Source organism: Sphaerodactylus townsendi, linkage group LG01 (assembly GCF_021028975.2).
Source record: "Sphaerodactylus townsendi isolate TG3544 linkage group LG01, MPM_Stown_v2.3, whole genome shotgun sequence".
NCBI classification, from domain to species: domain Eukaryota; kingdom Metazoa; phylum Chordata; class Lepidosauria; order Squamata; family Sphaerodactylidae; genus Sphaerodactylus; species Sphaerodactylus townsendi.
In genome coordinates, this window is record NC_059425.1 from 102,392,981 (window position 1) to 102,405,088 (window position 12,108).

Here is a 12,108-nt window from a genome sequence, read left to right on the forward strand (position 1 = left end):
CAAGAACATCCCAAAATTTGCCCAAGAATTTTTGTTCTGCATTGAGTTTTCTGCATTGCTGTCAATGGGGGTTGCAGGCTGGGGGGGCACATTTCTGAAGGTACAGTCTCAAAACTTTCAGGGTCTTATCAGGAGACTGCCCTAATTATTCCTCCCAGGTTTGGTGCAGTTTGGTTCAGGGGGGCCAAAGTTATGGACCCTCAAAACTGTAGCCCCCATCTCCTATTAGCTCCTATTGGAAACAATGGGGGATAGGGGCACCCCTTTTGGGAGTCCATAACTTTGGACTCCCTGAACCAAACCTCACCAAACTTGGGAGGTAGCATAAGGACAGTCTCCTGTTGATACGCTGAAATGTTGGTGCTGCTAGCATAAGAACTGCGCCCCCTGCAGGCCACAAATGGAAAACCACTAAAATACCCAAAAACAAACCCAGCATTTTGATGCCCCCCACAAGGTGATGCCCTGGGCAGCTGCCCACCTTGCCCAATGGGCATTACGCCAGTGCTGTAGTATCTTCAAGATAATCCCATGTAGCTATGTATCAGCCAGTTCCAAGCATTCTCTCCTTTTATTACTATTTTATTGCTCTAAGGGGGTGGTTCCCAAACTTTTTCAGGCTGCCACCTCCTTGGCTCCAGGGCCACATCCCTAGTGCTCCCCCCCCCACAAACATGAACCCCATCACTTCTTTCTTGATATTAGGTCTACTGCAAATTCAAAGCTACTTCTAACACTGTAAACACATGAATGCATTTCACAAATAAACATGATCTAGTAAAAGTAAACTAATTTATTGAGCTGTTTTAGCAATATGAAAGAGTTTCTTTGCATCTCTTTGCTGGGTCTTTGCCATGGTTCCCCCCAGGGCTACACAGTGAGGATAGTGCTGTTGCAAAAAAAGTCTTGCCTTGCAAAGCAGCAGCGATGAGGCTCTTTGCCTTGGGTTTCCCCCGCTCCAGGCTACACAGCAAGGAGAGTGCTGCTACTTTTCCTTTAAAACTCACCAGTCACCAGGATGGAAGAACAAGACCTTTTTTCCTGTCAGCTGTTCCAGGAATACCTGTGCCACCCCCCTACCACCCCACAGTTCTCTGACACCCACTACCACCCCAAAATTCCTTGCTGTGCCCATTGATGTTTCCACCCGCACCCCCCAAGGGGGCAGTACTGCCCAATTTGGGTATTCTACTCTGAGATGCCATATGTAGTATGCCAAGCAACAAAAGGCAAAACAATGGTTGCTGGGACTAGAAACTACCCCAAACACAAAAACTGGCTTTGGGATTGGGGGAAAAAACCTTCCTACTGGAGCAAGAAACATTCTTTCTGTGGCAGGTCGTAGTTATTGTTTGGTGAGTTTGGTGCAGTACTGGATATATAAGATGAGGTTTTGCCCTTCCTATGATAATGGCCTCAATAATGGATGAAAGTAAGGAGTGGAGAAAACTCTAGATTGCACTCCTATACCCACCCTAAAAAATAAAATAGAAAAAAGGACTGGCCTTCTTTCCATTCAAGATTCTGGCCTAGAATCACCACAATACAGAAGAAGTTGTGGTAAATTAACTGGGAAAGAGGCTGAAAAAGACTAATGGAAACAAAAAGGGCAAAATCACTGATCCCTTTACCCATTGCCTATACGAGTAACAGCACAATGGAAGAACCCTGATTAATTTTTGGTTAAGTGTTACATGCTGTTATGTCTCTAGGTAGAAGAATTGATACTCATCAGCTGAAACTACTGTCACAAAAATGCCCTAGGCTTAACCCTTCTTTAACTATGGCTCTCCGTCATTCACTCATTTGTCAAAAGATGTGTTTATTATTTTATTATTATTAATTTAATTTAATTTATAGGCCCTCCCTCCCAACCTTCCCCATGTAGGCTCAGGGAAGCTTACAACAGTTGATTAGCGTAACATAATTATTTAAACGATTTAATAAAACTACAACTCCACAGTAAACCTCTTCATTCCACAGTGCCATTAAACGACAATTGAGGGGGAATAACATTATCAAATTAACCAATAATTCCCCATAATTCAAAGCATTCATACACTCATTAGTAAGAAAAGGTAGAGGGAAGGTGTAAAAAAGTGTATTTTAATTTACCATTTTATTAACTTAACATAACCGTAACCATTTTGTATGATTTTTAGAACCTAAAATGCCACGTCTGTTTTATTTATTTTAGCAAATGCAGCTATAATGAAATTGACTTTCATCTACCAAGGTCACAAAAACAGTTAAACAAGTTAACTGGGAAAACATTTATTTTGGTGTATGTAACTGATTACATCTGTGAACCATTAAGATAACAACCTTTGCTATGGCTTAATTAGAGCAGCAATCTCATTGGTTCAGCAAGTACCACATGGGGTAAAGTTTTTCTATAAAGTTTTAATATGCTATTGAGAGCTCAGAGCTGTCTTTGGCTGGCTATTCTGTTATACTATTGCTGTGACTCATTCAGGACTTAATTTCTGAACTGAAAGAACTGAAACACAGTTTGCTGCTTGGAACATAAGAACTAGCCTGCTGGATCAGACCAGAGTCCATCTAGTCCAGCACTCTGCTACTCGCAGTGGCCCACCAGGTGCCTTTGGGAGCTCACATGCAAGATGTGAAAGCAATGGCCTTCTGCGGCTGATGCTCCCGAGCACCTGGTCAAAGGCTAAGGCTATGCAGAGAATGGACTTTTCTAACTGGATTCTATTGGGACTTTGCTTTGTTATATTAGCCACTGCATTTTTCCAGTTTTTATTTTGTACTAGTTGCATCTGCCAATATCAATGCCTCTGAACTGTATCTTTCTTAATAATTTTTAAATTATATCTTGTTTTCCTGAAGTGTTTCATTCAGACAGAGAGCCCACACACTAGTAGGTCCTGGGTGAGCACTCAGGAACCTTGACAGAAGGGAAAGGGGAAAGGAAGGCCAGCTAGTTGTATCCCATGGCCCTCCTCAGCTGTAGGCCAGGCAGAACAGCCTTACAGGATCTGCAGAACTGTACCAAATCCTCAGGGCCTGGGTCTCACTGGAGGGAGCTTTCCACTAGGCTAGTGCCACAGCCAAAAAAAAGTCCTGGCTCTGGTTGAGGATAGCCCGACAGATTTCAGGTCAGCAACAACCAGTAAGTTGTTACATGCTGAACAGAAAACATGCTGAGAATGTACTGGAAGAGACAGTCTCACAGATATGAAGACCTCAGACTGATTAAGGCTTTGAAGGTTGAATCTGATTCAGAGCTCTACCTGGAGCCAATGCAGCTGGCAGAGTACTGTTGGATGTGTGCCTGCCATGGAGTCCCCGTAAAGACTCAAGCAGCAGCATTTTGTACCAGCTGGAGCTTCCAGAGCAGATCCAAGAACAGCCACGCATAAAACGATTTATAGTAGTCTAACCTGGAGGTGACCATTGAATGGATCACTGGGGCTAAGTCGGTTTGGGAAATATAAAGTGGCAGTAGCCTCTCCTGACAGAGATGTAGAATGCCAGCTGAACTATACAATTGTTTCAATGAGTCTGGTAATCTCACAAATTGGGGGTCACTGTTTGAAGGGTGGAAATATAATTGATGAAGATGACAGTGGCTTGTGATTAAATATCTGGGTTGACTCAAGGACCTGGAGGGAGTTCATATTACATAGCCAATTACTTATTTCAATAGTATGCCCAGATAAAAGTATTTACAGGGCAATTTGGAGGAAAAGTACAGAATGGCTAATGACCCTGGGTATATGCAAGTCACATCATCTCCAGATAGTGATAGAAAATGCTGGATTTAGTTGTTACCAATCTCTCTAGGGTTGCCAGTGTGCAGGTGATAGCTGGTGATTTTCCAGAATTATAACTAGGATTACTAGGTTACAGAGATCAGTTTCTGTGGAGAAAATGGCTGTTTGGGAAGATGATCTCCATGGCATGATGTTCCACTGAGATCCCTCATCCCGCAAATGTGCCCTCCCTAGGCTCCACTCTCAAAATCTCCAGAAACTTCCAAACCTACAACTGGCAACCCTCCTTTCCACTTACTTTTCTGCCATAAATTGGACTCACAGAAAGGGCTTAGTCATACAAAATCGTTCTTACAAGATTCAGGTTTTAGAAGTCATATTCTAAAACCTTTGCCTTCATCAGACGAAACCTAGATATAACTCAGATCACAAGGAAGGACCTCATATTTCCATGTAAACACCCTTAAACTGCTGACCATACATTAGTGCTGAGAAAGCATACAGTATGTTTTCAAAAAGAAGATTACCAAGATTGTTTATAATGATGCTCTCACACTGTGCTTTAAAGGAGATCATAATTTTGTGGGCCTAAGTCAGTGGATAGGGAATCACAGGAAAAGGAAAACAGGTGTATAAGACTGGGAGTTTATTAAACAAAGGCATGTAGGCATGTCACATTACACCTGACACAGAGCAAAGAACACCTCATCTCTACTCTCTTCCATTCTTCTTTATTGTAAGCAAACTTCTACAGGATTACAGACCTTGTTGAAGATGAAGTGGTTTACTGAAAACAGAAAAAGAATAAAGAATGAGAAAAAGAAAGAATGATGGGCACCCAAATCACTTACTTTGGATTTCCAGTGCCTGGCTTCTTCCTCCGGAATATGCTGAGGAAAGTATTAGACCTACAAGGTGCCTTGCCATCCCCAACATGCATGCGCACCACGTCAGAAGTGGTGAAGGCACTGCGAACATTCCTCTCAGGCTTGGCAATGATGATGTACATCTTGGGAGTGAACATGCATCCCAAGGCTACTGTCACACTCAGGCTCACGGCAAAGCAAGTAGTTATGATCTTGTAGTTGCTCCCAAAGTAAATAGGCACAAAAGCCAGCCAGATGATACAAGTAGTGTACATAGTGAAGGCAATGTACTTGGCTTCATTGAAATTTGCGGGCACGTTGCGAGTTTTGAAGGCATAGTAAGTGCAACTCATGATAAGGAGTCCATTGTAGCCCACTGGAGCGACCACACCTAAGTTGCTGGTGTTGCAGATCAGGAAGACTTCCTTGATGCTAGGGTAGGAAAGGATTGGCATGGGAGGTTCCATGATGATCAGGGTAATTACTAACGTTAGCTGCACACTGATCAAAATGGAGGCAATGACCACTTGAGCCCAAGCACTCATGAAACGTGGCTTACGGGTGCAAATTTTTTTCTTGCTCCCTGCCAGAATGCGTGCAATGCGGTTGGTTTTGGTTACAAGGGCAGAATAACACATGGCAGAGGAAAGCCCCACAAGGAGGCGTTGGAGGTAGCATGACGTGACAGTGGGCTTAGCTATAAGAGTAAAGGTGGAAATATAACCAAGGAATATCCCAGCAAGGATAATGTAGCAGAGCTCCCGGCTTGATGATTTTACAACAGGGGTGTCCCTGTAGAGTGCAAAGATCAGTGTAACAAACATGGTGACCAGGATACCCATGCAGGAGAATGCCACAGCCACGATGGACTCTATATCACTCCATTGAAGATATTTTACAGGAATTGGTTCACAGCCTGCAGAATATAGAAAATAAATGTTAAAAAAGGTGAACAGTTTTTCCAGCACCTACAACATTATAGTATAAGATTGTTGTAAACTTGATAATCCATACACAGAGACAAGCTAGGGTTTTTTTAAAGTGTTAGTCACAGACAAAATGCATCTCAAAGACAGATTGACAGTAGTTTTAAGAACTGCCTAAACAACATATTCCTGGCATTTATCTGCTTGTTATTCTTCAGTTTCTAACACACAGTACCTGCAAAACTATGCCACACTTCGAATGACTGGATAATTTTTTGTATTTTATTTTAGAACTGATGAATTGTGTACACTTAAGAGATAGCACATTTTTAAAAGTTATTAAAAAATGGGAGCCATTTATTCATTTTTGATCAGTCCAATAGCCAGTCCAATCCAGCATCCTGTTTCTCATACTTACCAATCAGTTTTCCAAAAAGACACACAAGTAGGAGTATAGCCTCCTGCTATCACTGACCACCAGAAATTGGTATTCAGAGGTGTTCTGCTTCTGAGCATGAGCATTTCCAAGGTGTAAAATGATGTATATTGCACTTCTTGAAATGCAACAGTTAGCAGTTAGTTTTTATAGACAGTAACTCTACATGTTCTTTCTATTCTGGAGATGTAATACCAAGAGAGAAGAAGAAGCGAAGGAATTTGGATTTACACCTTTTTCTCCTGTAAGAAGACTTAAGGCAGCTTACAAACTCCTTTCCCTTCTTTTTCCCAGAATAGACAACTTGTGAGGTAGGTGGGACTGAGAGAGTTCTGAGAGAACTGTGACTAGCCCATGGTCATCCAGAAGGAATGTAGGAATGTGGAAGCAAGTCTGGTTCAGCAGATAAGACTCCATCACTCATGTGGAAGAGTGGGGGAATCAAACCCAGCTCTCTAGATTGGAGTTCGCTTTCTCTTAACCACTACCCTACACTGGATATGGGTAAAAGACCTGAAAAGCATGTTCATTCTGTGTTGCCATAGCCAGGTGCTAACAGTGGCTAAAAAAACATTGCTTTGAAAGTGTATGCATGAATAGTATAACAACATCTTTGTATTTATTATTCTAATAGTAAGACGTCCTGAAACAGATTCTGAAGAGGTGGCATAGAATTGTCATAAATAAGTGAATACATATATAACAAATTCAGGTACAATGTGAAAAAGACTGAAATCCTATGTGTACTTACTTGGAAGTAAAGTCCTCTTAATTCAGTGGAACTTACATCTGCATAAGAATTTAGAGAATGGAGCTGACAACTGCAATCATATGCACACTGTATACCCATGACAGCAAGAGCTGCTTTGTTCAGTGAAACTCTGGAGAAAATATGCCTAGGACCAAGTTTTTAAGTGCCCATTTGTGACATAATATTACCCATTGATACAAACAAGTCATTTCCCAACTTTCTGCTATGGTAAAGAAAAAAATATGTCTGTAGTACCTTGCAAAACTGCTGAAATTTAGATGCATTTCACATTCACCCACACTGGTATGGGAGCCACTTCCCAGTGGTGTGATCCTATGTGGTTGTACTAAATATGTGAATCCCAGAAGCATTTGGATGGAGCCAGGTTTGTCTAACCAAGAGGAAGCAATGATTGACCAGGAAAGACGCACATAGGTGGTGCCATATATATTGTTGTGCTATTTATATTCAAATGCAAAATTTAAAACCACAACAAAATCCAAAAGGTGGCCAAAGGTTTATTTGTGTTAATGGTTTTATTGAACCAGCAGAGTGTAGTGGTTAAGAGCAGCTGACTATAATCCGGGGAACTAGGTTTGATTCCCCACTCCTCCACATGAAGCCTACTGGGTAACCTTGGGCTACTCTCAGTTCTCTCAGAATTCTCTCAGCCCCATCTACCTCACAAGGTGTCTGTTGTGCGGAGAGGAAGGGAAGGAGTTTGTAAGCTGCTTTGAGACTACCTACTGTTGAGAAAAGTGGGCTATAAATCCAGATTCTTCCTCTTCTTCTTATCAAGCAATATAGGTAGAGTGCTTTGACTGAATCACTCTGATGTTGTACTTACTCATATTTATTCTGGCAATATTATTTCCTAACTATAAAATCGTTCTAAAACAAATACTGGAGTGCACTGGGAATTTGCACTAATATTTCTATTTCGGGACCACTGCTAAATTATTAAAGAAAATAATTGTCCTCACCTGTCAGGTCGGAATTAGGCCACCATCCCAGTTCACATGCCTTGCATGTGAACTCGTCCTGCACAAATTCATTCTCCTTGCAAGCTGTACAAATCCAGCAGCAACTCACTTCCCCTTTCCTTATAACCTACAAGACATTTTGTTAAACAAATGAGAACCTCCTGAGTGCATCTCTGTACAATACTATTATAGAAAGAACCATAGACCTAGTCTCAGCAAATGTTAACAATAAGTGAATGTTAAAAATTGTATTTCAACTCGGTTTGTTTGGGCTAAAATACAAGTTTTAAAATTACAAGTTTTCCTTACATTTCCCAAAAAAATTCCCCCATGAACTGAAAACATGAACACAGTAAAAGTTAATTATCACTTAGTTAAAGGGAAAACTAAGTTAACTGGTGTGCTGGATGTTGTACTACTTGCTCGGCTCAACTAGGTCAAAGCTTTGCTAACCAAGATATTTGATTTACTGGCACCTCCAGTTCCCATAGACACCAGTTATCAAAGCTTGTACTGTAAAAAACACAATTAAATAATCTGGATTCTCACTGCATTTACAGAGATGCTGCAAGGCTCAGGTCAGTATTTACAAACTCTTATACATGGATAAGCAATACATCACTTTGGAAGAAGTCACTGGGCTTTTGTGCTTTCCTGTTCCATGGGTGGATCGGGACGTCTCTCCCCTCGTGTGAGTGCTCAAGCGGGAAATCAGAAAATCTTAATAAACCACAGTTTTTGGGATATCCAACTAAGATTCCAAACCAGGACTAAACTTTTAGAACCCTGGTTGTAAGCAAGAAATAAACTGTAATTTGTTAAAGTGTCTGAATGATATGTCAAATCTACTCCAGGAATCTGTTGTCATATGAGCTGATGGCCATCACAAAGTCTCCTGGCAGTGAATTCCACCATTGAGTTAGCTGGGGAATTATAAACAACTTCCATTTTCCTGTCCTTTTGCCCATCAACTTTATTGGAGGTTTGTCAGTTTTAGCATTATTGCGGGGGTGGGGGGGAGTATTCACTTTCTCCATATCCATAATTTTATTCACTTATGTCATGTCCCCCTTCGTCAACTTTTTTTTCGCAATGGAAAAGCCCCAGTCTAAGTGTTAAAGGAAATGTACTTCAAACCTACAGAAGCTAAGCTGGGTCAACTCTGGCAAGGATTTGGATGTGAGATCTCCAGTGAATACCAGGGTGGTCAGACAGAGGCAGGCAATGGCAAACCACCTCTGGGAGTATCTTGCCTTGAACATCCCACCAGGGGTCCCCATAAGTCAGCTGTGATGGCAAAAAAGGGGGAAAGCAACTGGGTGCATGGCTGAAGAAATTTATTCCAACCCCAAATACTGGAATCAGTAATATATTACTGTTTGGATGTCCAGCCACAATCCAGTGGTGCAAGTAACCACAGTCCCTCTACTTTCCAAATAGAACCCCATTTCCTTCTGAAAAAGTAAATATAGGCAGCAATACTGGAAGGTACTTTTATAATCTGCACTAACCTTTGAAACTGACATGTTTTTAAATTGTTCTTTTTCTCCCTTGGAGGAACACTTTGTGTTTCCAGGCTATTTTAGCAGCGTTATTTGATAATAATGAAATGTTGCTTTATATCACATGAGCATTGCAGGTGCCAAATTGCTTTTAGGAAGACACAAATGCAGTTAGCAGGTAGAAGTTTTATTTGCAACTTTAGAATAACCTGCGATATGGAGTCATAAACACTACAGTGGATGTTTTAGTCTCCATCCACCTCTGCCTCTGAGAACTGCTTTTATGCTAGCTATTAATTTTGTGCAGCAAATTTTACATCATATGCATATTATATGATGTGCCTTTGGAGAAAAGGCTAACAGCCAAATCCAGAGGCAGATGGACCGCCTCACCTTCCTAACTTCCTGAAGACAGGCTGAACACTCTCTGAGTGAGCTGGTCAGATTTCCTGCTTGGTATGGTAGCCTGAAGTGATTTAAAAACACTATAGCTCAGCCCCATGTCCAACTCTCTAACCATTTCACTATCATCTCATGAATCATTAGTACATTGACTTTCCATAAAGCAAGATCTGGCAACATACCTTAATCTGACCTTTCAAACAAGGATCACTGCACACTGACCGGACTATTCCACTTTTGTTCATCTGAATCCGATTATCATCAATATTCAATACCCCTTCATGCCAGGTGCCAATGTGGACATAGTCATAATGCTGAGACTCTATGTGCTGCAGGTTCATGATGTCATACCTGAAGACCAAATCAGATTTACAGATGCCAAGTTAAACATTTCCAGTATGATTGGTTCTCCTACTCCACTCCTACCGTAGATTCCGGATGGGAAATTCCATCTCTCCCCAACAGCTTTTAACAGCATGAACAGATGTTGCTTTTGTATTGTTCTGCCACTGCTTCCTGTTTAGTGGGGTGTCAGAGTCTCAGAAGGTTACTATGTCAGATGGCACAGGAAGGCCATTGAAATTCATAAACACCAAGACAACTTCAACAGGAAAGAAGAGACTCTGAGAATTAACAAAGCTTGGCTACCAGTACTTAAAAACACCAAAAGCAAACCCCAAGGACATGCTAAGTTCACAAACAATGGACTCCACCCAAACACAGGATTTGCATTCACCAATACTGCTGCTGCTGCAGGGCATGAAAATGTGAATCACTCCCTGGACTGATAAATCCTGTCTGTAATGCAATACTATCAACCACATCTTTGCATAACAAGTTCCACCCAAACAGTTACTGATTGGTTCCTCACCCTGGGACATGGACAAAATATACCAGACTAAAACATTCCCTTCTCATTGGACACAGTGTGTAACAGACTTCCCTCCGTGATACACCTCTGAAGATGCCAGCCACAGATGCAGGCGAAACGTTAGGAACAAGATCCACCAGACCACGGCCACATAGCCCAGAAAACACACCACAACCAAACTGAGAAAAGGTGACATAAATACAGGTATGAGGAAGACTTGCTCCCAAAGCTGGACGAATTACCTGTGCTATACAGAGATTAAATTCATCAGCTAATCAGTGCTCACTTCATCACTGGCAACCCCTTCTCTCTGTGTTTCTGTGTATTTTTTTTTATTGGGTCACCATCAGGAGGAGGAATGTCAAGTACCCTGCTCCCAGCCCAACTCTCCAACAAGGTAATGGAACTGGCTGTATCACCATCAGAAGGAGTCACCATCAGAAGGAGGAATGTCAAATACTCTGCCTGGGGTTTGTTTGTTTGTTTGTTTCTCACTGAAGCATTCACTTCATAAACTGCTGAAGATCCCTCAGGGAGAATGACTAAGACTAATCATCTAGTTTACTTAAAGCTTTTCACTAAATAAAGGGAAGGGAATAAAGTCTCAGTCTTATAATAGGAGGTCAGGTAATTGTCTGTTAATCACTTTCAGCTACTCAAAAGGGAAACTTGTTTCTCTTTGTTGATTTGCTCCCCAAAGGTAAACCTTTTCCCCGCTTCATAACAGGACTGGTATTTTATCAGAGCGCCAAGTTCCTGAGCAAGAGACAAACCTGCAACTTTATGGGAATGTATACAAGTCATGTTTAAAGAGTGAGTGTTTGTCTGGGTGAGGTGCAATTTAAATGTTAAAAATAGAAAAGGTAATGATGGCCAGAGCACTGAGATGGCTTCAAAAGATGGTTACACACATTAATGGAAGAGATATTCATCAATGGCTACTACAACAGAAGTTATCCTGGAATTATAAGTGGTCCCCAGAAAACAGAGTGCCATCTCCCTAGAGAAAATGGCTTCTTTGGAGTGTGGACTCAATGGCATTGAGGTCCCTTCCCTCCCCGGGCTCCACTCCCTAAATCTCCAGGAATTTCTAAATCTGGAGTTGGCAATCTATGGTCATCAAAGAGAGCCTCCACTTTCAAAGACAGTAAACCTTTGAAACTCAGTGCTGAAAGGGAATATCAGGGAAATACAGTGGCGTATCTGTAGGAAATGGCGCCCAGGACAAATACGGATTGCTAGTGGGTGGTGAGCTGCGAATGGGACAAGTGAGGCAGGTAAGCAGCTGCAAGAGGTGGTGGGCAGCCAAATGTGCCCTCCACGTAACCCAATTGCCATCAGCCCCATCATGCCCTTCCTAGGTACGTCACTGGGGGAATGCCTTGGTCTTTTTGCCATATTAGTTGGCCGTTCGGGGTAACTAGTTGGCCCCTGTGTGAAACCAGTACCTAGCATCTAATAGGCTATTATAGTTGGTCCTCTGATATGATTTAGCAGGGCTCTTATATTTTTAGGTTCTTAAAAGGTGCATGGACAGAAGTAGAGGACCATTCTTTTGTCTGTCTGCTTTCCCTTCTTTTTATCCCTATAGTCACTTTTATCCCTGCAGACTCACTTCCAGTATCACATCA

The 12,108-nt window shown here is 41.7% G+C and overlaps 1 protein-coding gene across 1 annotated transcript in view; it reads right to left on the bottom strand.

The window, feature by feature from the left end:
• Positions 1 to 12,108, bottom strand: part of LOC125437609 (metabotropic glutamate receptor 1-like) — a 51,629-nt gene that overhangs the window by 17,699 nt on the left and 21,822 nt on the right. The window contains exons 4-6 of the mRNA XM_048505359.1: positions 9,789 to 9,957; positions 7,703 to 7,829; positions 4,592 to 5,522 (exon numbers count right to left, since the gene is read on the bottom strand). Coding sequence (XP_048361316.1) covers positions 4,592 to 5,522; positions 7,703 to 7,829; positions 9,789 to 9,957 — 1,227 coding nt within the window. The remainder of the gene's footprint in view (positions 1 to 4,591; positions 5,523 to 7,702; positions 7,830 to 9,788; positions 9,958 to 12,108) is intronic.